Source organism: Scyliorhinus canicula, chromosome 6 (assembly GCF_902713615.1).
Source record: "Scyliorhinus canicula chromosome 6, sScyCan1.1, whole genome shotgun sequence".
Classification (NCBI taxonomy): Eukaryota; Metazoa; Chordata; class Chondrichthyes; order Carcharhiniformes; family Scyliorhinidae; genus Scyliorhinus; species Scyliorhinus canicula.
This window is the reverse complement of record NC_052151.1, coordinates 180,528,188-180,552,742: the sequence shown is the minus strand read 5'-3', so window position 1 is coordinate 180,552,742 and position 24,555 is coordinate 180,528,188. Positions and strand designations below refer to the sequence as shown.

The following is a 24,555-nucleotide window of genomic DNA, read 5'->3' as shown; positions in this document are numbered from 1 at the left end:
CCAGAAGCACTTTTTGCTGGTCCCTCAGCCTCCGAATCTCCACATCTGCCACCGTTTGAAAGTCAGCCTGCTCCTCCACTGACTTCTCCAACTGCAGGAGCTTCTCAGCCTGATCACCCAGCCTTTTTCCTATCTGATCAATCGACTTCTGAAGCGGCTCCAAGTTGTCATGCATCAAAGCCAAAAAGCCTTCCTGCATAGCCTGCAGCAGCTGCTCCATTGTGGGCTGGGCTGTTGGCTCCTTGCTCTGAACTGCTGGTCTCTCTCACAGCCTCCACTGTGCCCTTACTCGACCACTTCTTCTGCTGTTTACGGTTCCTCCGGCTTCTTAGGTCCATACAATTCTGTATGGGTCCTGTGCCTGAGTACTATTTTGTTCCAGTTCCGCACTCAAAAGCGCAAAAATGTCAGGGGAAAAGGTCCAAAAGTCCGACTGAAACGGGAGCCACCACATGTGCGACCTTACTCCCTCATAGCCGCCACCAGAAGTAGATAATGCATTCTCACCTGTAATGACTCTCTCTCCTTCCCAAATTATGTTTAACCAACTTGCTTCATTTTTGATTAGTGACTAACACTCCCACCTCCCCTGCCCTATCCCCAAAAGATATTGAGGGGATGGTATGACTTGGGCCAATTAAACATTTCAGGGCTGAAATTGGTAGATTTTAATTGGGTATAGGAGAATGAAAGATAATGGATTTGAGGTGCAGATTAGCCATGGCGGACAGAACTGGCTGGAGGGGAGAATGTTTCTCTCCTCCTGTTTCTGCAGTTCACTTGACGCTTTGGGAATCTTGCTCTTTTGACTCAGAGCAGAAAGCACAGGGCCTTTCAGTATCAGGAGAAAGTGCCAATATTGTTTCTCCAAGTTTTTGTAACAATTAGACAGGGTTTATTTTTGACTATTTCTGGGATTTAAGGAACCACGAGGATGTTTTATATTAAATACATGCATCCTTTTACTCAAGGGGCTATCAAACTCTTCAACCTTTTTGATCATATTGTCGAGTCCATTCAGTATAACACTGTACTACTGAATACTGTACTGAATGCCCTTTACAGTTTTTAAAAATTCACTTCTGGGTATTTAGTTACAATTCAAATCCCCGTCCAAGATTCTTACTCCTGTTTATTATCTGCTGACCAGTGACACCGCTAGATCCCAGAGCCCAGATTACCCTTTTCAGATACAGTGAAACCTGTAAATTGTGGACACTTTGGGACTGGCACCAGCTATCTTTTGTTTTAACTGCATGTGGCCTTGTTTTCTTATTTTCAACTAATTGGTTTTTTTCAAAAAAAAGATTGCGGTGAATGGGTAATTCATATCCCAGTATCCATAGTGGCAGAGAAGCCACTGTATCTTTGGGACAGAGGCGTGCAAACATTTAACCCCAGTTTCTCTGCTCACTATTCTCTAAAAGCTGTTCTCTCTTAAAACCTGTTGTTGTCTCTTGCTGGCCTGTGTCTAGTGTTTTAATTTATAAAAGGGCTTGTTACATTGATAGCTGTCATACTTCATAATCTACCAATGCCTCTGGTGTATTTAACTGTGTGAGTTAATAGGGTCCTCCAATTAGTGTCCTTTTTTGGTAGTATCCATTTATAGAGGTTTCCCTTTGGTTTTGCGTCCATATGGATATGCTTTACTCCGTGTGTGTGTGTGCCCCAGGAACACCCTCGTTTCAGTCATCCCATTCTTGCTATCAGATTGTGTTTCCATTCCTCTCCAGATGGAAGTAAAACGTTAAAGGAGACAGCTGATGGCTAAACATTCGCTCACTAAAAGTGCCTGAATTGTAGCTGGAATTATTTTGGGACTAGTAGAGTGTTAGCTTTATTGTACCACCAGCTGATTAAATATTTAATACTGACGTGCATTTATTTTTTGCTGGCGACATTGTGTCAAAAGGGTTGAAGGTGTAAAAGATGCTGGCACCCAGCAATAGCAGAGCATCGCAAATTTCTTGCCCTGCTGCAGAACCTCATTTTAACATTTCCTCTCCCATTGTACTGAACTAGAATTTCAGCCCAGATTACATACTCAAGGATCTCGAGTGGGACATGAACCCATGAATTTCTTCCTCAGAAGTGAGAATGCAGCTCACTCAACCGTGACTGACACTTTTATTAATCCACTCTCCTTCTCTAATCTTAAACCTAGATATTCCCTAATCTCTGATTATGTTACTTTGAAACGTCCCCGCGCTCTTCTATTAATTCTTTCTGCAAGAATACTGGTGCCATTTTGGTTGAGGTCAAGACCCTCCCTTCAGCATAGCATTCCCTTTTTTGAATCTTCTACTTCAGTTTAGAAAATTCAGGTACATGGGAGCACCATCACTTCCAAGCTCCACTCCAAGTCTCTCACCAACTTGATTTGGGAATATATTGTATCTTCATCATTGCTGGGTCAAAATCCTTTGAGATTCCTGACAGTATAGTGGGATGAACGGTAGCATAATGGTTAGCACTATGGCTTCACAGCTCCAGGGTGCCAGGTTCGATTCCCTGCTGGGTCACTGTCTGTGTGGAGTCTGCACGTTCTCCCCGTGTCTGCGTGGGTTTCCTCCGGGTGCTCCGGTTTCCTCCCACAGTCCAAAGGCGTGCAGGTTACGTGGATTGGCCATGATAAATTGCCCTTGGGTTAGATGGGGTTGCTAGGTTACAGGGGATAGGCTGGAGGTGTGGGCTTGAGTAGGGTGCTCTTTCCAAGAGCTGGTGTAGACTCGACGGGCTGAATGGCCTCCTTCTGCACTGTAAATTCTATTGTTCAAAAAGACAGCTCAACAGCATCTTATTTATTGCCGATCTAAAGGTGGACAATAACTGCCAGTAAAGTCCACATACCATGAACCAATAAAGAAAATTTATTGCAGTGGCCAAACAAATCAAAAGCGAATCCATAGAATGATTGCTCGGTCAAGCATAGCTGGGTGAAGGAGAGGCTGCAAATAGAGTAATGGGCTCAGTTTTGATCAATTGAGAATCGGTATGGAACATGTGGAACGGTTAGAATGGGAGAATTTAGCCAAGGTTCTCAGATCTGATGACATACCCCTCTTTAAAATGTTTGAAACTTTTGTGACTTGGATCTAAATCCTGGTTACTGAAAGATTGCACCATTTGAACTAAATGAACATGTATTACAATCCCGGACCAGACCCCAACAGTTGCTAAGATACCAGACAAAACCCAATATTTTATTTTACTATTGTAAGTCTGTGAGGAAAGGATACTTTGCTCCATGGAGTGTTTTCGTGCACAACTAGGGATATGATATTTTAAAACAATCTTTATTACCAACACAGTATTACTAACTTTAATATCACGAAGACAAATGATTTTCAATTGCTTCTCGGCCATTTGGCTAAGATGAGCGTGAGGTCAGGTGTAATGCCTGGACCTGGTCTCTCTTGTGGGGCAGGCAAGGAGCTGGATTAGGGGTTTACCCCTGTCCACACTCTGGAGCTCTGGCTTTGTAACTCTGATAAAGGAGAAAACAAAATGGGCAGCATAGTGGCACAATGGTTAGCACTGCTGCCTCACAGCGCCAGGGACCCGGGTTCAACTCCAGCCTTGGATCACTGTCTGTGTCGAGTTTGCACCTTCTCCCCGTGTCTGCGTGGGTTTCCTCCGGGTGCTTCGGTTACCTCCCACAGTCCAAAAATATGACAGGTGGATTGGTCATGTTAAATTGTCCCTTGGTGTCCAGGGATGTGCAGGTTAGGTTATGGGGTTATAGGATGGGGTGGAAGGGAGAGTGTAAATGGGTAGCTAATTCGAAGGGTCGATGCAGACCCAATGTGCCAAATGGCCTCCTTCTGCACTGAAGGGATTCTATGATCTCTGATCTATCAATTACCAGTTAAACAATGTTCACCAATACAATTAAACAATTCTAATTGCTATCTTTATCTCTACTCAAACAGCATCCATCTCAGGTCAAAATCCATTTTTAAATACAGTTAGCAGACTCATGATTGCTTGCTATAAAGAGATATCTTGGATAAACCCTCCATCATCCACCCCTCCATCCGCCCCTGAGCCACCCCACACCATATCAATATTTATTGGCCAATATGAATGTAACAGATTCGGTGAGGGGATCGGGGGAGGGAGCTGGGGGGAGGGGGGGGGGGGTGCTAATCTGGGGGCGGGGGGAGAGCTGATCTGGGGGGGGGGGAGCTCCCAGATCAGCTCCCCTCCTCCAACTGCCTATCCCTTTGCAGAAATGTCCCGGAGGGTCTTACCAGCCCAAACAAATATAAATTTATCGACCCGACAAAAGACAGAATTGGGAAGAAACACTGGAGACGGCACTGAACAAAAACAAAAACCTCGGGAGAATATTCATCTTCTCTGTCGGTATCCTTTCCGCAAAGGTCAGAGGGAGGGCGTCCCACCTTCAAATCAACCTTCACCCCAACCACCCGGCCAGCAACGTTAATTTTATGGAGTGAGGCCCAATCATGGGCCACTCGGATTCCCAGACAACGGAAGCTAGTCCCGGCCGCACAGTACGGCAACCTCCCCAGATCAGCCCCCCCTTCCCCCCCCCCCCCTCCCCCCCCAACCCCAGATCAGCTCCTCCCACCCTCCCCCAAATCAGCTCTCCCTCCCCCAGATCAGCGCCCTGATCAGCTCCCCCCCCTCCCCGATCAGCTCCCCTTCCTGGGCATGCACTGGAAAATATTCACTTTTGCCCAGATTCAGCTTGTACGCTGAGGAGCCAAAATTCCTGAGCAGCTTTATTATCTTTCCCACATTGGAGAGTGGGTCGGTGATATATAACAACAAATCATCCGCATTTAAGGACAATCTATGCTCCCTCCCCCCAACCTCTATCCTCCTCTATCTGGTAGACAACCTTAATGCAATGGCCAGCGGCTCGATTGCTCAGGCAAACAAATGAGGAGACAATGATTCCCCTACCTTGTACCCCTTGAAAATAACCCAAGCTCAGGGCATTAGTAATTACACTCGTGGTGGGAGCTCTTTACAAAAGCCATGATATAGGGCGCGATTTAACGGATAAGTTTGTAAGTGTCTTTAGAGGTGGGTTTGGCTAGGAGTTTCTCCCCGGCTTTGTCGGCGAGATCCCCACCGCTATCTAACCACACTTAATAATAATAATTGCTTATTGTCGCAAGTAGGCTTCAATGAAGTTACTGTGGAAAGCCCCTAGTTGCCACATTCCGGCGCCTGTCCAGGGAAGCGTCTCCCCAGGAGAGCCCACGCTTCAAATTTTTTTCATCATTGAGGAGCTGAACTCGCTGGCCAAAATGGCTCCTCAGAGATTGGGCCACTATTTTGAAATGGTGCCCCGATCTCGAAGTGAGCTTCAGGATCCCCCACACTCCCATCCATGGGTAATGTTACCCCCACACACACATGGGCATTACTCCATACACCCCCAAATGAGGACCCTGCTATGGGTCGCTGAGGAACCCTCTTTTTAGGCCCCACTCCCCCATACAGTCATCAGGGCACACACCCTTCATTCGCCCCCCCCCCCCCCCCCCCCCCCCCACGCCCAAATTTCAGAAGCCCCTTCCTACCTGCCCTTCATCCCCACCCTTTATACCCCCCTCCATTCCTCCTCTCATGGGCATGGTCTCCCTCAGGGCCTGAACCTTGACAGTGCCACCTTGGCAATGCTCCAACCAGCCTGGCTGTGCCAGGGTGCCAATGGTGCAAGCCAGGGTGTCCCCCTGTCCTTAACCACCCAGGGGCCTCCAGTGGCCTGGGACAACTGCCGGCCCTTAACAAACCCAGTCTGCACTTCTGAAATTACCCCAGCAAGGCAGGGCTCCAAATGCGTTGCCAACACCTTAGCCAACAAATTAGCATCACCATTTCACAATAAAATAAGCCGATACGACCCACGTTCCGTGGGATCCTTGTCCTTCTTCAGGATCAAACAAATCAATGCCTACGCCTACGTGGCCAGCAACACCCCCGGGACACGGAATCATTAAACATATCCCACTGAAGTGGGACCAACTGACCCGCAAACTGTTCGTTAAGTCCGTTAGGGAATCCATTCGGACCTGGTGCTTTGCCCGTCTGCATTAACTTTTTAAAATAAATTTACAATGCCCAATTATTTTCATTTCCAATTAAGGGGCAATTTAGCGTGGCCAATCCACCTAACCTGCACATCTTTGGGTTGTGGGGGTGAAACCCACGCAGACACTGGGAGAATGTGCAAACTCCACACGGACTGTGACCCAGGGCCAGGATCGAACCCGGGTCCTCAGCGCCGTCTGCATTAACTTAATACAGTTCATGCCCTCCTCCGGCCTTATCTTGCAGGCAAGGAGATGGGTTGAAGTGTGTATACTTTAATGCAAGAAGCATCAGGAATAAGGTGGGTGAACTTAAGGCATGGATCGGTACTTGGGACTACGATGTGGTGGCCATCACGGAAACTTGGATAGAAGAGGGGCAGAAATGGTTGTTGGAGGTCCTTGGTTATAGATGTTTCAACAAGATTAGAGAGGATGGTAAAAGAGGTGGGGGGGGGGGGGTGGCATTGTTAATTAGAGATAGTATAACAGCTGCAGAATGGCAGTTCGAGGGGGGATCTGCCTACTGAGGTAATATGGGTTGAAGTCAGAAATAGGAAAGGAGCAGTCACCTTGTTGGGAGTTTTCTATAGGCCCCCCCAATAGCAGCAGAGATGTGGAGGCACAGATTGGGAAACAGATTTTGGAAAGGTGCAGAAGTCACAGGGTAGTAGTCATGGGTGACTTCAACTTCCCAAACATTGAGTGGAAACTCTTTAGATCAAATAGTTTGGATGGGGTAGTGTTTGTGCAGTCTGTCCAGGAAGCTTTTCTAACACAGTATGTAGATTGTCTGACCAGAGGGGAGGCCATATTGGATTTAGTACTTGGTAATGAACCAGGGCAGGTGATAGATTTGTTAGTGAGGGAGCATTTTGGAGGTAGTGACCACAATTCTGTGACTTTCACTTTAGTTATGGAGAGGGATAGGTGCGTGCAACAGGGCAAGGTTTACAATTGGGGGAAGAGTAAATACAATGCTGTCAGACAAGAATTGAAGTGCAGAAGTTGGGAACATAGGCTGTCAGGGAAGGACACAAGTGAAATGTGGAACTTGTTCAAGGAACAGGTACTGCGTGTCTTTGATATGTATGTCCCTGTCAGGCAGGGAAGAGATGGTCGAGTGAGGGAACCATGGTTGACAAGAGAGGTTGAATGTCTTGTTAAAAGGAAGAAGGAGACTTATGTAAAGCTGAAGAAACAAGGTTCAGACAGGGCGCTGGAGGGATACAAGATAGCCAGGAGGGAACTGAAGAAAGGGATTAGGAGAGCGAAGAGAGGGCATGAAAAATCTTTGGCAGGTAGGATCAAGGAAAATCCCAAGGCCTTTTATACATATGTGAGAAATATGAGAATGACTAGAGCGAGGGTAGGTCCGATCAAGGACAGTAGCGGGAGATTGTGTATTGAGTCTGAAGAGATAGGAGAGGTCTTGAACAAGTATTTTTCTTCAGTATTTACAAACGAGAGGGGCCATATTGTTGGGAGAGGACAGTGTGAAACAGACTGATAAGCTCGAGGAGATACTTGTCAGGAAGGAAGATGTGTTGCGCGTTTTGAAAAACTTGAGGATAGACAAGTCCCCCGGGCCTGACGGGATATATCCAAGGATTCTATGGGAAGCAAGAAATGAAATTGCAGAGCCGTTGGCAATGATCTTTTCGTCCTCGCTGTCAACAGGGGTGGTACCAGAGGATTGGAGAGTGGCGAATGTCGTGCCCCTGTTCAAAAAAGGGAATAGGGATAACCCCGGGAATTACAGGCCAGTTAGTCTTACTTCGGTGGTAGGCAAAGTAATGGAAAGGGTACTGAGGGATAGGATTTCTGAGCATCTGGAAAGACACTGCTTGATTAGGGATAGTCAGCACGGATTTGTGAGGGGTAGGTCTTGCCTTACAAGTCTTATTGACTTCTTTGAGGAGGTGCCAAGCATGTGGATGAAGGTAAAGCAGTGGATGTAGTGTATATGGATTTTAGTAAGGCATTTGATAAGGTTCCCCATTGTAGGCATGTGCAGAAAGTAAGGAGGCATGGGATAGTGGGAAATTTGGCCTAACAAACTGGCTAACCGATAGAAGACAGAGAGGCGGTGGCTGTCAAATATTCAGCCTGGAACCCAGTTACCAGTGGCGTACCGCAGAGATCAGTTCTGGGTCCTCTGCTGTTTGTGATTTTCATTAACGACTTGGATGAGGGAGTTGAAGGGTGGGTCAGTAAATTTGCAGATGATACGAAGATTGGTGGAGTTGTGGATAGTGAGGAGGGCTGTTGTTGGCTTCAAAGAGACATAGATAGGATGCAGAGCTGGGCTGAGAAGTGGCAGATGGTGTTTAACCCTGACAAGTGTGAAGTTGTCCATTTTGGAAGGACAAATATGAATGCGGAATACAGGGTTAACGGTAGGGTTCTTGGCAATGTGGAGGAGCAGAGAGATCTTGGGGTCTATGTTCATAGATCTTTGAAAGTTGCCACTCAAGTGGACAGAGCTGTGAAGAAGGCCTATGGTGTGCTAGCGTTCATTAGCAGAGGGATTGAATTTAAGAGCCGTGAGGTGATGATGCAGCTGTACAAAACCTTGGTCAGGCCACATTTGGAGTACTGTGTGCAGTTCTGGTCGCCTCATTTTAGGAAGGATGTGGAAGCTTTGGAAAAGGTGCAAAGGAGATTTACCAGGATGTTGCCTGGAATGGAGAGTAGGTCATAGGAAAGTAGGAAAGGTTGAGGGTGCTAGGCCTTTTCTCATTAGAACGGAGAAGGATGAGGGGCGACTTGATAGAGGTTTATAAGATGATCAGGGGAATAGATAGAGTAGACAGTCAGAGACTTTTTCCCCGGGTGGGACACACCATTACAAGGGGACATAAATTTAAGATAAATGGTGGAAGATATAGAGGGGATGTCAGAGGTAGGTTCTTTACCCAGAGAGTAGTGGGGGCATGGAATGCACTGCCTGTGGAAGTAGTTGAGTCGGAAACGTTAGGGACCTTCAAGCGGCTATTGGATAGGTACATGGATTAGGGTAGAATAATGGAGCGTAGGTTAACTTCTTCTTAAGGGCAGCATGGTAGCATTGTGGATAGCACAATTGCTTCACAGCTCCAGGGTCCCAAGTTCGATTTCGACTTGGGTCACTGTCTGTGTGGAGTCTGCACATCCTCCCCGTGACTGCGTGGGTTTCCTCCGTGTACTCCGGTTTCCTCCCACAGTCCAAAGATGTGCAGGTTGGGTGGATTGGCCATGAAAAATTGCCCTTAGTGTCCAAAATTCTATGATTAACCTAGGACAAAAGTTCGGCACAACATTGTGGGCCAAAGGGCCTGTTCTGTGCTGTATTTCTCTATCTATCTATCAACGCCTCCAGCTCCTGCCTTCTCTCCAGCTTCACCTCTGGGAAGGTTAAGTCATCCAAAAATTGCATCATTGATGAACGCTGCTCTGGGGCCTCAGCCCGAGGTAGATGGCCTCATTAACCTTCATTGGGCCTGAAAACCAACCCGCCGCAAGTGTCCCTGATCTGCACTATCTCCCAGGAGGCAACCTGTCTCAGCTGATGCGCTAACAGACGACTGGCCTTCTCCCCATACTCATAAAAGGTCCCTTCAACTATTGCAGCTGCCTCACCGCCTTCCACGTTGACTACAACTCAAATTCCATCTGCAATTTCTTTCTATTCGCCAATAACTCCAGTGTTGGGGCAATAGAGTACTAGCGGTCTACCTGGAGAATGGAATCCACCAGCCTTTCCCTCTCCACCCATCCAAATTTGTCCCGATGTGTCTGGCAAGAGATTATCTCTCCCCTAAATACTGCCTTCATGGCTTCCCAGAGTGTGGAGCGAGAGACTGCCTCATTCCTGTTAAACTCAACATACTCCCCAGTGGCGGAGGATATACGCTCACAAAATCTCTTATACGCTGTGTCCAATCTCCACAGGGGCCACTGAGAGTGGCCTGGCTCCAACTTCAGGAATACGGAGCATGATCTGAGATAATGATCACTGAGTAAACCCCCCCCCCCCTACACAAACACACATCCTGCCCGGTTCGGTGCATACACATTGATCAGTACCACCCACGTGCTCGCCAACCACCCACTGACTATTAGGTAACTCCCCCTGGGTCTACTAATATATTAACTGCAGAAAAAGACACCCTCTTATTAATTAACACAGCGGTTTCCCCGTGCCCTACAATCAAAACTCAAATGATAATCCAACCCACCCAGCACTTCCAGAACCTTATTTGATCCTTGATTCTCAAATGCGTCTCCTGTAGAAATACCACATCAGCCTTCAAACCTCTTAGGTGTGCAAACACCCGAGACTTTTTACTGAGCCATAAACCCCCTTACGTTCCAAGTTATCAGCTGGACAAATAATCAGACTGGGGCCTCTGACTCCACCCCTGCACCCCCAGGATCAGCCATATCCACCCAGTAAGGCTATCCAGCCGGTGCCCATCCGGGCCCATCCAAGGTGGCCACCATATCCCTATAAAGCCAGATCCAAAACAAAGATACCGTCAGCAGTCTGCCCCTCTTCCTCCTCCCAACCCCACCCCACCCTGAATACCAAAAAAAACCAACAGAAGAACAAACTCCTCCCCCTCCCTGTCCCCAATCCCAAATAAAACAGAAACAAAAAACCCAAGCTCATTACCACCTTGAAAAAAAAAATCAACGATAACAAGCTGCAGATATCCCCCCCCCCCCCCCCCCAACCGCACAGGGTAATAATGAAAGACAACTAAACAGTATGTCAGCAATCAGCCCATACCTAACTTTAATACAGAACAGTAGAACCATAGAATTGTTAAACAGTAGTGCAGAAGGAGGCCATTTGGTCCACCGAGTCTGCACTGACCACCCTATACAGGCCCAATCCCCTCCCTATCCCTATAACTCCACCAAACCTTTGGACACGGGGCAATTTAGCATGCCCAATCCACCTAACCGCCACGTCCGCTGTGGGAAGAAGTGGGAGCACCCGGAGGAAACATGGGAAGAAAGTGCAAACTCCTTACAGCCGGAATTGAACCCAGGTCCCTGGCTCTGAGAGGCAACAGTGCTAACCACTTGTGCCACCCAAAGAGGGAAAATAGAGGAAAATAAACACTCATCCCCCCATCCCCTACACAGCTCCAACAGTACAATATACAAACCCCAACTTCGCCCGAAATAACACCCACTAACAAAGGCCCACAACAACCCTATGCCCTCCCCCAAAAGTACAAAAATCCCCCAATAAATATAGATAATGAATCTAACAGTGAGCACATCTAATGTTTTTTGTCTTTGAGCACTTTAGTTCACACCCAGTCCGTGCTCCTCGATGAACTCGTTCGCATCCTCTGGCGCACCGAAGTAACAATCTCTCTCCCTGAAAGTCACCTGAAGATGAGACTGCTGCACAACAAATTTCACATTTATCTTGCCTTGGCCTCACTGAACTCTGCACGTCTTCCTGCCAGCTCTGCTCCATCATCCTAGCATATTCTGAAGGCGTGGCCCTTCCATCTACAGTCCCGATGGTCCTTCACCTATCTCAGAACCTGTTCCTTGTCCTTGTACCTGTGAAACCTGATGATGATCGCTCGTGGCGGTTCCCCAGAGCTAGGCTTCTGCCTCAGCGACCGATGGGTCCAGTCTGATTCATGATTGGACGGCAAAACCCCCTCCCACCAAATTTCCAAATATCTAAGACACATAGTCCATAGCGTTTGAGCCCTCCAGACCCTCCAGTAGCCCCACGATTCTTGAATTTTGCCATCTAGAGCAGTTTTCCAGATTGTCCATCTTGGTCTTCAACGCTTTACGCTCTTCAGCCAGCAATGCCATCTCTGCCTCCAGGGAGACAATGGTCAGAAAGTGCCACCTCCACCTTCTGTATCGCCTCACCTTGTATCGCTATACGGCAGTCCATCTTCTCCCAGGCTCGAATAGGGGTCAAAGTCTCCTCCATTTCCTTCTACAGGTCCCCGGAGACCGCCTGCCATTGCTTCTTAAATTCATCCTTCAAGAGGCTAGCCAATGTCTTGGTCGACCACCGAAAGGACAACGACGCAGCAGAAGCCTCCACCATGTATCTCTCCACTGAAGGTCGAGAAACCTCTGAGTCTGTCGACAATCCCTACCCTGACTTCTGTGTTGAATTACATTTGGCGAACATTACTTTTGTGAGGGGACTCGATCCCATCACACAAAACTAATTTGCCCCCAAAACACACCCATAAACTGAGCAAAAAGGGCCATGTGTGTGACTGCTCACCACATAGCTGCCACAGAAATTCCCAGGCAAAATCTTTTAACACACTGTTTTGAGAGAGGTTAATCTGGCCACAGTCAAATCTTTAACCTACTGTTTCTCCAGAAACTGCTTGCCTGTCCACAGACATATCTAACCTCCCTGAGCACAGCTTCTTGTCTGTTCACATCCCAATCCAAAATTAAACTTTTAAAAGCTCAAACCTCAACACCTGACTGCTTCAGCCTGACCCATCATCTTACTGAGCTGAACACACTGTCTCTAATTATCTACTCCCTGGGTAATTCTCTTAATATAAACAAAATTCCATTATCCCAAGCTTTTACGATGTTTTACTTGAACCTTTGGCTCCAGAAAGCCTAGCGGTCTTGCAAACCAGGATTTTTAAAAACACTACTGCAGCAGTCACCACTACTACAGTAAAGTCACCTAGTCTCAGATGACCATAAGCTGCTTTCCCCTTTGAGGGGAGAGCTGACTGGTGGTGATTTAACCTAAGGATCACCACACCTCAGGGGAGGGGCAAGGTTGAGAAGGCGGGTCCATCATGAATAACTTCAGCTGGCACGGGAATTTAACCCGTGCTGCTGGCCTTGCTCTGCATCACAAACCAGTTGTCTAGCTCAATGAGCTAAACAAGGCCCTACACACTAACCCAGGCTTTTAATCCTCACTGCACCTAATACAATATATCTGAAATTTCTACATTCATCACACAGGGGTTTCTGTAATATATTAAAACTACAAAAACACAGCAACAGCATAAAGTAAATGAATGTGAACATCATTTATGTTTAAAATGAAATTTTCAAACCAATTTATTTGAAGTATTCATTGGGTGAGGGAGTTTATGTGGCCGAGATGTCCGAATGCGTCAAAAGACAAATTTCATTCCATGTTTGTACTAGCTACAAATAGCGATGCTACAAGTCCCCTCTAGAATTGAGATGATTGGGTAATTGTCCTGTCAATCACACATGGAGCCCATTGCAAGCTAGGTGACTGGGATTAATTTTACGCTTCTAATTGATATTACCGAACTATCCTCCACTCACTGCGTTTAGTAATAACCAGGCTTTCATTGGGAGACTTTGCTGTTGTTTTGGACATGAGTTGTTTGTTATAGTTTGTAGAAACTTTATAAATAGGCTCTTTGCTGAATAAATAAACCTGTAGGTGTGAGGCCTGCCGTTTGCCCCGCCAATCCTCCAGCTGTTTGGCGGCGAGGTGGCAACAATACTTACTTTCTTTTGCACGTGTTCCACACCACAGAACTTCCCAGATAAGACTCACCTGATGAAATTCACCAACTCAGTCAATCTTTAGCTTTAAAATAAAGAATGCAAATGGTCATAAATATTTTCTGTTGAAATTTGGCTATTGGTTACTGTTTAGTTTTGAAGTGAGGACAGTAAGTATACAATCTTTTCTTTCATTTCCCTGGGCAGAGTTCGGAGCTCCTGAAGTTTCCGAGATGGAACAGCAAAAGATGTTTGCCCTAAAGGACCAGCTATTAGGTGAGAACACACGTGTCAGAAGTGAGATTTATAATGTTCCAGAAACCTTGTCTGTTATTAAACAAATGGATCCTTCTATGTTACTGACATTGGAAACTTGTTGAAATGTGAGGTAATACATTTTAGTACAATGAATAAGGAGGTCACACACGTTTTGGAAAATATGGGTCTAAATGCGGTAGAAGAGCAGTGAGATTTGGGGTATCAGTACGTAAATCAGTAAAGTAATTATGCAGTTTAATAACTGCATTGAAAAGGCACCAGGGTTCATTTCTAGAGGAACACAATGGAAAAGTAGAGAAATAGCGATCATCTTGTATTGAACCTTGGTGCAGGCACACTTTTTTTTTTAAAATAAAAAGTTTTATTCTCCTTTTTCACCTTTTCTCCTAAATTTACACCCAACATTAAACAATAATCAGTAACGAATGTAATGTCAATCCCCATATCAATAACAACGATCCCATCCTCCCACCAACCCCCAAACATTTTCCTGCATGTTAACATAAATAAATGACAAAAAGAAATCAGGAATCACCCATAATCACCATTAACACATACAGTCCCCCCCCCCCCCCCCCCCCCCATCCCCCAACCTCCCCTATTGTTCGGTGTGATCCAATTCTCAAAAGTGCATAGTGAATAACGCCCACGGATTGTAGAATCCCTCCGTCCTTCCCCTCGATTCAAATTTGACCTTTTCAAGCGTTAAGAATTGCAGCAAGTCCCCCCGCCGTGCCAGGGCACAGGGTGGAGAGGTTGATCTCCATCCTAACAGGATCCGCCTTCGGGCGATCAACGAGGCGAAGGCTACGATATCTGCCTCCGTGCCCATTTCCAACCCGGCTGGTCCGACACCCCGAATATGGCCACCCGGGGGCCCGGGTCCAGTTTCACGTGCACCACTTTAGAGATTACCCTAAACAACTCCTTCCAGTTCTCCTCTAGCTTTGGACAGGACCAAAACATATGAACGTGATTTGCCACCCCCCCCCCCGGCAACGTTCACACACATCTTCAACCCCCTCAAAGAGCCGGCTCAAACTCGCCCTTGTAAGGTGCGCTCTATACACCATCTTCCTCCAGCAATGTGGAAGCCGGCTCTGCTGGGAAGCTCTGCATCTCCTTTCTGGCAAAGTCTCAAATCTGCATGTATCAAAATATTTCCCCCTGCTCCAGCCCATACTTCACTCCCAGCTCCTTCATTCCTGCAAAATGAACCCCAAGAAATAAATCTTTTAGAGTCCTAATTCCTTTCTCCCCCATCTCTGAAAATTTGGTACAGGCACACAAGTACTGTGCAGAGTTCTAGTTTCAGTATTGCGAAAAGGATATGGAGACACTGGAGAAGGAGCAAAGAAAATGAGACAAGTATGATGCCAGAACTGAGAGGTTATAACTATCAGGAGAGCTTCAGACAGATTGGGGTTCTTTTTTTTAGAAAAGATGAGGTGGTGGTGTGTCACACTTCACTCATGGAGTCCCAGTTGCCATTGTGCTTTTACATGTTGTAGTCCAGTGTTTTTCAAACTTCTTTTTAGGGACCCATCTTTACCAACTGGCCAACTTTCGAGTCCCATGCTGGCCGACCTTCACGACCCATGTCGACCGCCGTTCGCGACCCACACCGGCCGACCTTTGCGACCAATGCCGGCCGACCTTTGCGACCAATGCCGGCCGACCTTTGCGACCAATGCCGGCCGACCTTTGCGACCAATGCCGGCTGACCTTTGCGACCAATGCCGGCTGACCGTTGCGACTCATGCCAGCTGACCGTCGCGACCCATGCCGACCGATGTTCGCAACCCATGCAGGCCGACCTTCGCGACCCATGTTGACCGACTATTGCGACCCATGCCGGCTGACCTTGGCGACCCATGCCAGCCGGCGGTCACGAGCTATGCCAGCTGGCTTTCGCTGCCTTCGCCACCCGAACTTGGTGACCCACCATTTTCACTTACCTTTAATGCGACAGCTGAGCCTGCTTAGTCCTCACGATCTCACTTGCTTTGTCATTCAATGTTACATTTCTGAATGGGTTGTTCATCAGAGGTCTTGGAGCTCACACCTTTGTCCCGTTGTGGATTCTCCTGAACAGCTCACACCACCACTGCTTTCCTGCTGTGGATTCCCTTGAGCCACCCTCTCCAGCAGGTTTAGTTTTGAGATCCTGGCGTGTTTGTGTCTCTGGCCCTCTCTTCCATTTTACCATAAGATCATAAGTCATAAGAGCAGAATTAGGCCACTTGGCCCATCGAGTCTGCTCCGCCATTCAATCATGGCTGATATTTTCTCATCCCCATTCTCCTGCCTTCTCCCCATAACCCCTGATCCTCTTATTAATCAAGAACCTGTCTATTTCTGTCTTAAAGACACTCAGTGATTTGCCCTCCACAGCCTTCTGCAGCAAAGAGTTCCACAGTTTCACCACCCTCTGGCTGGAAAAAATTCCTCCTTATCTATGTTTTAGTCTGAGATGATGTCCTCTGGTTCTAGTTTTTCCTACAAGTGGGAACATCCTCTCCACGTCCACTCTATCCAGGCCTCGCAGTATCTTGTACATTTCAATAAGATCCCCTCTCGTCCTTCTAAACTCCAACAGACCCAGGGATCATTCTTGTGAACCTCCTCTGGACCCGTTCCAAGGTCAGCACATCCTTCCTTAGATATGGGGCCCAAAACTGCTCACAATAATCCAAATGGGGTCTGACCAGAGTCTCATACAGCATCAGAAGTACATCCCTAGTCTTGTATTCTAGCCCTCTTGACATGAATGCCAACATTGCATTTACCTTCTTAACTGCCGACTGAACCTGCACATTAACGTTAAGAGAATCATGAACAAGGACTCCCAAGTCCCTTTGTGCTTCTGATTTCCTAAGCATTTCCCCATTTAGAAAATTCCTCCTTCCAAAGTGCATAACCTCACATTTTCCACATTGTATTTCATTTGCCAATTCATTGCCCACTCTCCTCGCCTGTCAAGTCCTTCTGCAACCCCCTTGCAACCTGTCCCTCTACAGATCTTTGTATCATCTGTAAACTTAGCAACAGTGCCTTCTGTACCTTCTTCCAGATCATTAATGTATATTATAAAAAGTTGTGGTCCCAGCACAGACCCCTGAGGCACATCACTAGTCACCGGCTGCCATCCTGATAAAGACCCCTTTATCCCCATTCTTTGCCTTCTGCCAGTCAGCCAATCCTCTATCCATGCCAGGATCTTACCCTTAATACCATGGACTCTTAACTGTTTAACAGTCTCCTATGTGGCACCTTGTCAGAGGCCTTCTGGAAATCTAAATAAATCACATCCACTGATTCTCCTTTGTCTAACTTGCTTGTTACCTCCTCAAAGAACTCTAACAGATTTGTCAGACATGACCTCCCTTTGACAAAGCAGTGCTGACTCAGTCCTATTTTACCATGCACTTCCAAGTGCTTCGCGATCTCATCTTTAATAACAAACTCTAAAATCTTACCAATGACCGAAGTCAGGCTAACCGGCCTATAATTTCCCGTCTTCTGCCTCCCTCCCTTCTTAAACAGTGGTGTTACATTAGCCACCTTCCAGTCCTCTGGGACCCTTCCTGCCTCCAGTGATTCCTGAAAGATCATCGCTAATGCCTCCACAATTTCCTCAGCTATCTCTTTTAGGACCCTGGGGTGTAGTCCATCAGGTCGAGATGACTTATCTACCTTCAGACCTTTCAGTTTCCCCAGAACCTTCTCCTTGGTAATGGTCACTGCACTCACCTCTGCCCCCTGGTTCTCCTGGAGCTCTGGCATCCCACTGGTGTCTTCCACCGTGAAGACTGGTGCAAAGTAACTATTCCGTTTGTCTGCCATTTCTTTGTTTCCTATTATTACTTCCACAGCCACATTTCCTAGTGGTCCAATGTCTATTTTTGCGCCTCTCTTTTCTTTTTATATATTGAAAAAATCTCATCCTATCTTCCTTTATATTACTAGCTAGCTTGCACATACTTCATCTTCTTCCCCCCCTTATTACTTTTTTAGGTGTCCTCTGCTCGTTTTTAAAGGCTTCCCAGTCCTCTGGTTTCCCACTAATCCTCGCCACTTTGTATGCTTTTTCCTTAGCCTTTATGCTGTCCTTGACCTCCCCTTAGCATGTTTCCTCCTCCTTGGGATGAATTTCTGTTGTGCCTCCCTAGTAACCCTCAAAAACACCTGCCATTGCTGTTCCACTGTCTTCCCTGCTAGGCTCCTTCTCCAATCAACTCTGGCCAGCTCCTCCCTCAAGTCTTTGTAGTTACCCTTATTTAATTGTAATACCGTTAAATCTGGTTGCAGCTTCTCCCTCTCAAGCTGCAGAGTAAATTCTATCATATTGCGGTCACTGCTCCCAAAGGGTTCCTTCACTTTCAGTTCCCTAATCAAGTCTAACCTAATCATTACACATCACCAAATCCAGAATTGACTGTTCCCTAGTAAGCTGCTCCAAAAAAACATCTCTTAGACATTCCACAAATTCCATTTCTTGGGATCCACTACCAACCTGATTTTCCCAGTCCACCTGCATATTGAAGTCCCCCATGATTATTGTGATCGTGCCTTTTTTACATGCCTTTTTTATCTCTTGATTGATTTTCTGCCCCACATCCTGACTACTGCTAGGGGGCCTGTACATAACTCCCATCAGGATCTTTTTACCTTTGTGATTCCTCAACTGTACCCACAGAGATTCTATGCCATCTGATCCCATATCACGCCTTGCTATCAATTTAACTTCATTCCTTACTGACAATGCAACCCCACACCCTTTGCCCATCTGCCTGTCCTTTCGATAGGACATATATCCATGGATATTTAGATCCCAGCCCTGATCCCCTTGCAGCCACGTCTCTGTGATGCCCACAACATTGTACCAGCCAATTTCAATGTGCACAACCAGCTCATTTATCTTGTTCCATGTACTGCATGCATTTAGGTACAACACCCTCATTCCTGCATTGGCCACCTCCCTTTTCACATTCTCCTCAGTCACTGTACCCTGTACTGTGGCCCTTTTTGATTTTTGACTATGGCTTCTCTGCCTTACACTTTTCCCCCTTACTGCTTTTTGTTTCTGGCCTTGTTATATTTCCATTTCAAATTTTACAGTCGTGTTGCTTGTTTGCTGCTGACAAAATGGAGGAATCGCAATGGCGCCCAGTGATGTCAGTGTTCGGGGCGCATGACCTACTCTCTGCCTCGCTTCAGGCAGGAAGATGGTATGGAATTTAAAAAAACCTTCTCCAGGGTCAGTGCGCTGACGTCAGGAGGAGGCGGTGCTTCTCGCTAGGCTCCAGACAGGCGGGCACACGTGTAGCGCGCCCACATTCTGAAAGCCGGTCGTGGCCGTCATTTTTAAGGCCGGTCGTGGTGTTATTTATAAAACCGGTCGCAGCTGACATTTTTAAAAGCCGGCTGCTGCGGCCGTTGCACATTAATTCCCACAATGGATGGCTCTGTCACCCTCCCGATACCTGCCTGCAACCCACCTGCGGGTCGCGACCTCAACTTTGAAAATGACTGTTGTAGTAGTCCGTAGCTATGGATAGTAATGGTAGAGGCTTGAACTTTCTTTCCATCACATGGCTGACCAGGAATCTCTCCCGCTCTTACAGCCTGCCGTTCGCAGATGTTGGACGGATTTGCAGATTGATACTTGACTTTCTGGCTGTTTTTGAACATTCTTTTCTTGGCCGTCAAGTCCTGGACCCGGAGCGTCTGGCTCAGAAGAAGGAATGCTACCCACTGTACCACATGACCTCCATATACAGGATGGTCACTTATAAATCCAAGAAGGAATTCAGGAAAAATTCCTGAGAGATTGGTTAGAATATGGAATTCACTACCACAAGGTGTGGTAAAGGCGAACAGCAAAGATCCGTTTCAGCGGAAACTAGACAAATAGATGATAGGGAAATGAATATGGAATATACTGATGGGGTTAGGTAAAGAAGGGTGGGAACAGTCTTGTATGGAGTATGAACACTGCAAATGGCTTGTTTCTGTGTTGAACATTTTATATAAATGTACTTTTACTTACATACTTGAAAGTAAAATTTCTTGGTGCACCTGAGGCACTGCTTCGTGTTCTCAATCACTCACCTTTGCTACGACTACCTAATGATGAACAGCTGGATGTTAAATTTGAAATTCTTCAGCCAGTTAGCAGCCTCCTCATCGGCCTGGTGTAGGGCAGTGAGACCACCACTGAAGCACAGGTCCCGAGGGCACTTGTTGATTATAAGCACCATGGTTTACACTTCGTCACAGTTGCACAGGGGTGAATCATGGTGTCCCCAATGGAACCAACTCCAGGACAAAGCCTGTTTAGATTGACCCTGTCACCCTGTGGGAGGTCAAGCCAGGGATTTCCAATGTGGGATCATCGCCCAAGTGCTGATTTTGGGCGTGTTGTTGGTGTTGTTCCACAGGTCTGCAGCAGAACTGCCTAGCTCGGGCAGGTTGATCCAGATTGGCTGTCTTGAGATTAGACAATCGCTGGGTGAATGGGTTATGTCTCCCGCCAGTGACAGATCCAAATTTTTGTGCATCTTTTCTATTGTGGTGGTGCAGTATTGCAGCGCTCAGGCAGTCAATTTGTGTTTGTTAAGCGGATTACTCACACGATGTTCCTCATGGCCTGATTCAGCTGGGCATCTACCAGTTTACAGTGCGCAGGGTTCTTCCAGACAGAAGCACAATGCTCAGTTACTGAGCAGCAGAGAGCCAAAGAGGAAGTTCTTAAAGTTCCTAAGGATTGTGAGTCTTCAGTTTAGTTGAGACTTTCTGGGAGTGTGGTTCGAAGGTCAGTGTACGGTCCAAATTTACACCGCAATAGGTAGGTGTAGGATGGTGTTTGATGCGGCTGCTGTTTAGGTAGCGGCCAAGTTCTTGGTGACATCTTGCATTGTCAAGGTTTCAGACACATAGTACGGTTTGGACAGCAGTTGGTTTGAGGCTCCAGTTTTGACAGTAGTCAGAGTTTACTAAGATCATTATTAAAAGCACCGTTAATATCCTTGGTCTCCCGCTTGATAAGCGTAGCAGTTGCCATCTGCGTGGATGAACTTGCGGCTTCATGTGGTTGGCGGGATATTTAGGTTCAGGTTGAACAGGGTGGAGGTGAGTACTAATCCTTGAGGTCAGCCATTTCACTGCTTCTTTCATGTGCTGGCTTTGGGCCCCATTTGTACTTGGGTGGTATCAACAGCCCATGGTGGTAGGACATTAGAAAGCTTGACCAGTATGCCTTTGTGCCACACAGTGCTATAGGCTGCAGTGAGATCGATGTAGGTGACTTCAATTTTCAGGCACTTTTGAAAGCCATTTTCAATGTGTGTGGTGAGGGCAAATGCCTGGTCTTCTGTGCTGTGTTCCTTACGGAATCCAGCTTGGTCTATGGATAGTGTATCCTCCCCCAGTTGGCTGGATACAATGCAAGATGATCCTCTCTAGAAGCTTATTATGCATGGATAGAAGAGAAACAGCCACTGTGAGTAACCAAAGTTTTCTGGGGAAACCAATGAGCCTGGAGCAGAAGCCTCTACTCCAGCCAGCCCGCCGGATCCATCATCAGATCACGGTGTTCCTTAACAAGACAACAGCTTTCACCATGTTGGAACTGCCCTCAGAAATCACCTTTGCTGAAGTCAAAGGTTTGACTTTGAAGTGTCAAAGGTTTGTTAATTCACTTAAATGACCCAGAAATATCTGTGGGATTGTTTTGTTCTCGGAAGGAAGTTCAAAGTGACTGTCACTTAGAAAGAAATGGACTAGTCAGGGACAGTCAGCATGGCTAATGAAAGGTCATACCGTACAAATTTGGTTGAATTCTTTAAGGAAGTGACAAGGAGGATTGATGAGGGTGGTGCAGTGGATGTTGTCTACATGGATTTTAGTAAGGCATTTGACAAGGTCCCATATGGAAGACTGGTCAAAAGGTAAAAGCCCCATGGGATACAGGGTAATGTGGCGAGTTGGATCCAAAGTTAGCTGAGTAACAGGAAACAAAGGGTAATAGTTTATGGCTGCCCTTGCAAATGGAAAGCTGTTTCAAGTGGTGTTCCGCAAGGCTCGGTTGGGACCCCTTTTTTTTTGTTTTATATATTAATGATTTGGACTTGAATGTGGGAAGCATGGATGGGAAATTTGCAGATGACACAAAAATTGGCCGTGTAGTGGATAGTGGAGAGGATAGCTGTAAACTCCAAAATGATATAAATGACCTGGATCTGCACCTGAAAGGGTGCTTTAATCTGAAAGGCTATGGGTGCAGGAAAGTGGGATTAGAATGGGCATCTGGGTGTCTTTGGGTCAGCATGTACAATGACCCTCTTCTGTATAATTTCTATGGTTCTATAGACTGAGGGAAAACATTATAGCAACTCTTTCCTTTCACACACTCAGCACAGCCCCAGTGAGGGAGCAGATGAAGTGAGTGGTAAAATGGATCTGGGTAGAGGTAAGAAATAACAATGGAAAGAAGTCACTTGTGGGAGTAGTTTATAGGCCCCTTAACAGTCGCAACACTGTTAGATGGGGTATACTGGAAGAAATAATGGAGGCTTGTCAGAAAGGTGTAGCAATAATCTTGGGTAATTTTAATCTGCATAAACTTGAAAGGTAAGTTAACGGTGTTATCTGGACAGTTTCTTCAAGCAGCACATTTAGAGCCAACCAGCGAGCAAGCTACTCCAGACCTGTTCATGAGCAACGAGGCAGGATTAATTAACGATCTCACTGCCATAGGCAACAGTGATCATAATATGATTGAATTTCACAATTCAGTTTGAGGAAGAGAAGAGCATGCCTAAGGAGAATGTTTTAAAGTTAAATAAAGGCAATTGCAAGAGTATGAAGACAAAGCTGGCTAAAATGAATAGGGAAATTAGTTTAAGGAGTAGATCAGTAGAGATGTAAAGGCAGCTCTTTCCAATCAGCACCTGAAAATGGGCATTTCCCAGAACAATTGGCACAAGCGTCGCAAAACTGGAGGTAAAAGGAAGCCATATCGCAAAAAAAGAAAGTATGAAATTGGGCGTCCTCCTGCAAATACGAAGATTGGACCGTATTCACACCGTGAGAATCTGTGGTGGAAATTAGAATTATCAAGCACTAAGGTTGGATGCTGGAAACTTCTCCTGGGGTTCTGAGTGTTGCACCCAAAAAAACAGGATCATTGATGTGGTGTACAATGCCTCTAACGTTGAGTTGGTTAGGTCAAAGACATTAGTAAAGAATTGTGTTGTTCTAATCGACAATACTCCCTTCCGGCAGTGGTATGAGTCTCACTTTGCCCTTCCCCTTGGACAGAAGAAGGGTGCTAAGCTGACCCCTGAAGAAGAAGATACTCTGCAGAGGTCGGAGAAAATTCAGAAGAAATATGGTGATCGGAGGATGAATGCAAAAAGCAGTTCACTGCTGGAAGAACAATTCCAGCAGGGAAAACCACTTGCTTGCAGAGCTTCAAGACCTGGCCAGTGTGGCAAAGTTAATGGATACGTCCATGAAGGAAAGGAGCTGGAATGCTACCTGAGGAAGATCAGAGCAAGGAAGGGCAAATGAACTTTAAGGAAACTGTGAATAATAAACCATTTTTCACCAAACAAAAGAGTTACAATGGCAGACATTTAAGGAGATGTTTCAAAAAATTCAGCAAAGGTGCATCCCAGTGAGAAAGAAGGATTTTAGGAGAAGAATGTTCCGTCTGTGGCTAACTAAAGAAGTTAAGATAACATTAAATTGAAAAAAAATGCGTACAATTCTATGAAAATTAATGGTAGGATAGAAGATTGGACAGAATTTAAAAACTAGAAGACACTAATAATAGAAATTAACAATTAACACCCAATTAGCACTCCCAGAAATACCTGCAAATGAAGAAGTGAAAAGGAGGAACTTTAAAAAAAAAAAATAGTCATCAGAGAAAGGTTACTGAGAAAAGTATTAGAACCAAAGGCTGACGGTCCCCAGGATCTGATGGCCTGCATCCTAGATTATTTAGCAAAAAAGTAGCTGTGGAGATAGTAGATATATTGGTTGCAATTTTCCAAAATTCCCTAGATTGGAAAATAGTAAATGTTATTCCTCTGCTCAAGAATGGAGGGAGACAGAAAGCAGGAAAACTACAGGCTAGTTAGCCTATCATCTTAATGGGAAAAATGCTTGAATCTATTATTCAGTAGGTTTTAGCAGGGCACTTCAAAAACCTTAATGCAATCAGGCAGAATTGACATTGTTTTGCAAAAGGGAAATAGTGTTTGGCTAATTTATTCGAGTTCTTTGAGGATGTTACAAGAAACGCGGATGATGAGGAAACCTGTAGATGTACAGGTTTGTACAAACCTGTTGGATATCCAAAAGGTCCCACACCAAAGGTTGCTACATAAAATAAGAACTCATAGTGTTAGGAGTAAAATATTAACCAACTAGTCTTCTATCCACGCTTCCATCCAGGAAGCAGAGAGTAGGGATAAATGGGTCTTTTTCAGCTGCACCTAGGGGAGTGCCACAGGGATCAGTGCCAGGGCCTCAACTATTTATAATCTTATCAATGGCTTGGATGAAGGGACCGGGTGTAAAATTATGGGAGACTAGAACTAGGGGGAGGAGTTTAAAAATACAGAGGGCCGATCCCGGCTCTGGGTCACTGTCCGTGCGGAGTTTGCACATTCTCCCCGTGTCTGCG

At 46.1% G+C, this 24,555-nt stretch overlaps 1 protein-coding gene and 1 pseudogene across 2 annotated transcripts in view; both read left to right on the top strand.

The window, feature by feature from the left end:
• The window catches only part of tbce (tubulin folding cofactor E), an 86,298-nt gene that overhangs the window by 53,007 nt on the left and 8,736 nt on the right, over positions 1-24,555 (top strand). Inside the window, exons 14-15 of one of the 2 annotated variants that reach the window (XM_038800544.1) lie at positions 13,785-13,853; positions 19,484-19,785. In XM_038800544.1, the coding sequence (XP_038656472.1) occupies positions 13,785-13,853; positions 19,484-19,521 (107 nt within the window). In that variant the 3' untranslated portion in view covers positions 19,522-19,785. Of the gene's footprint in view, positions 1-13,784; positions 13,854-19,483; positions 19,786-24,555 lie in introns of those variants that run through there. The other variant, XM_038800543.1, reaches the window with a different exon arrangement.
• On the top strand, positions 21,949-23,768 carry LOC119967693 (annotated as a pseudogene).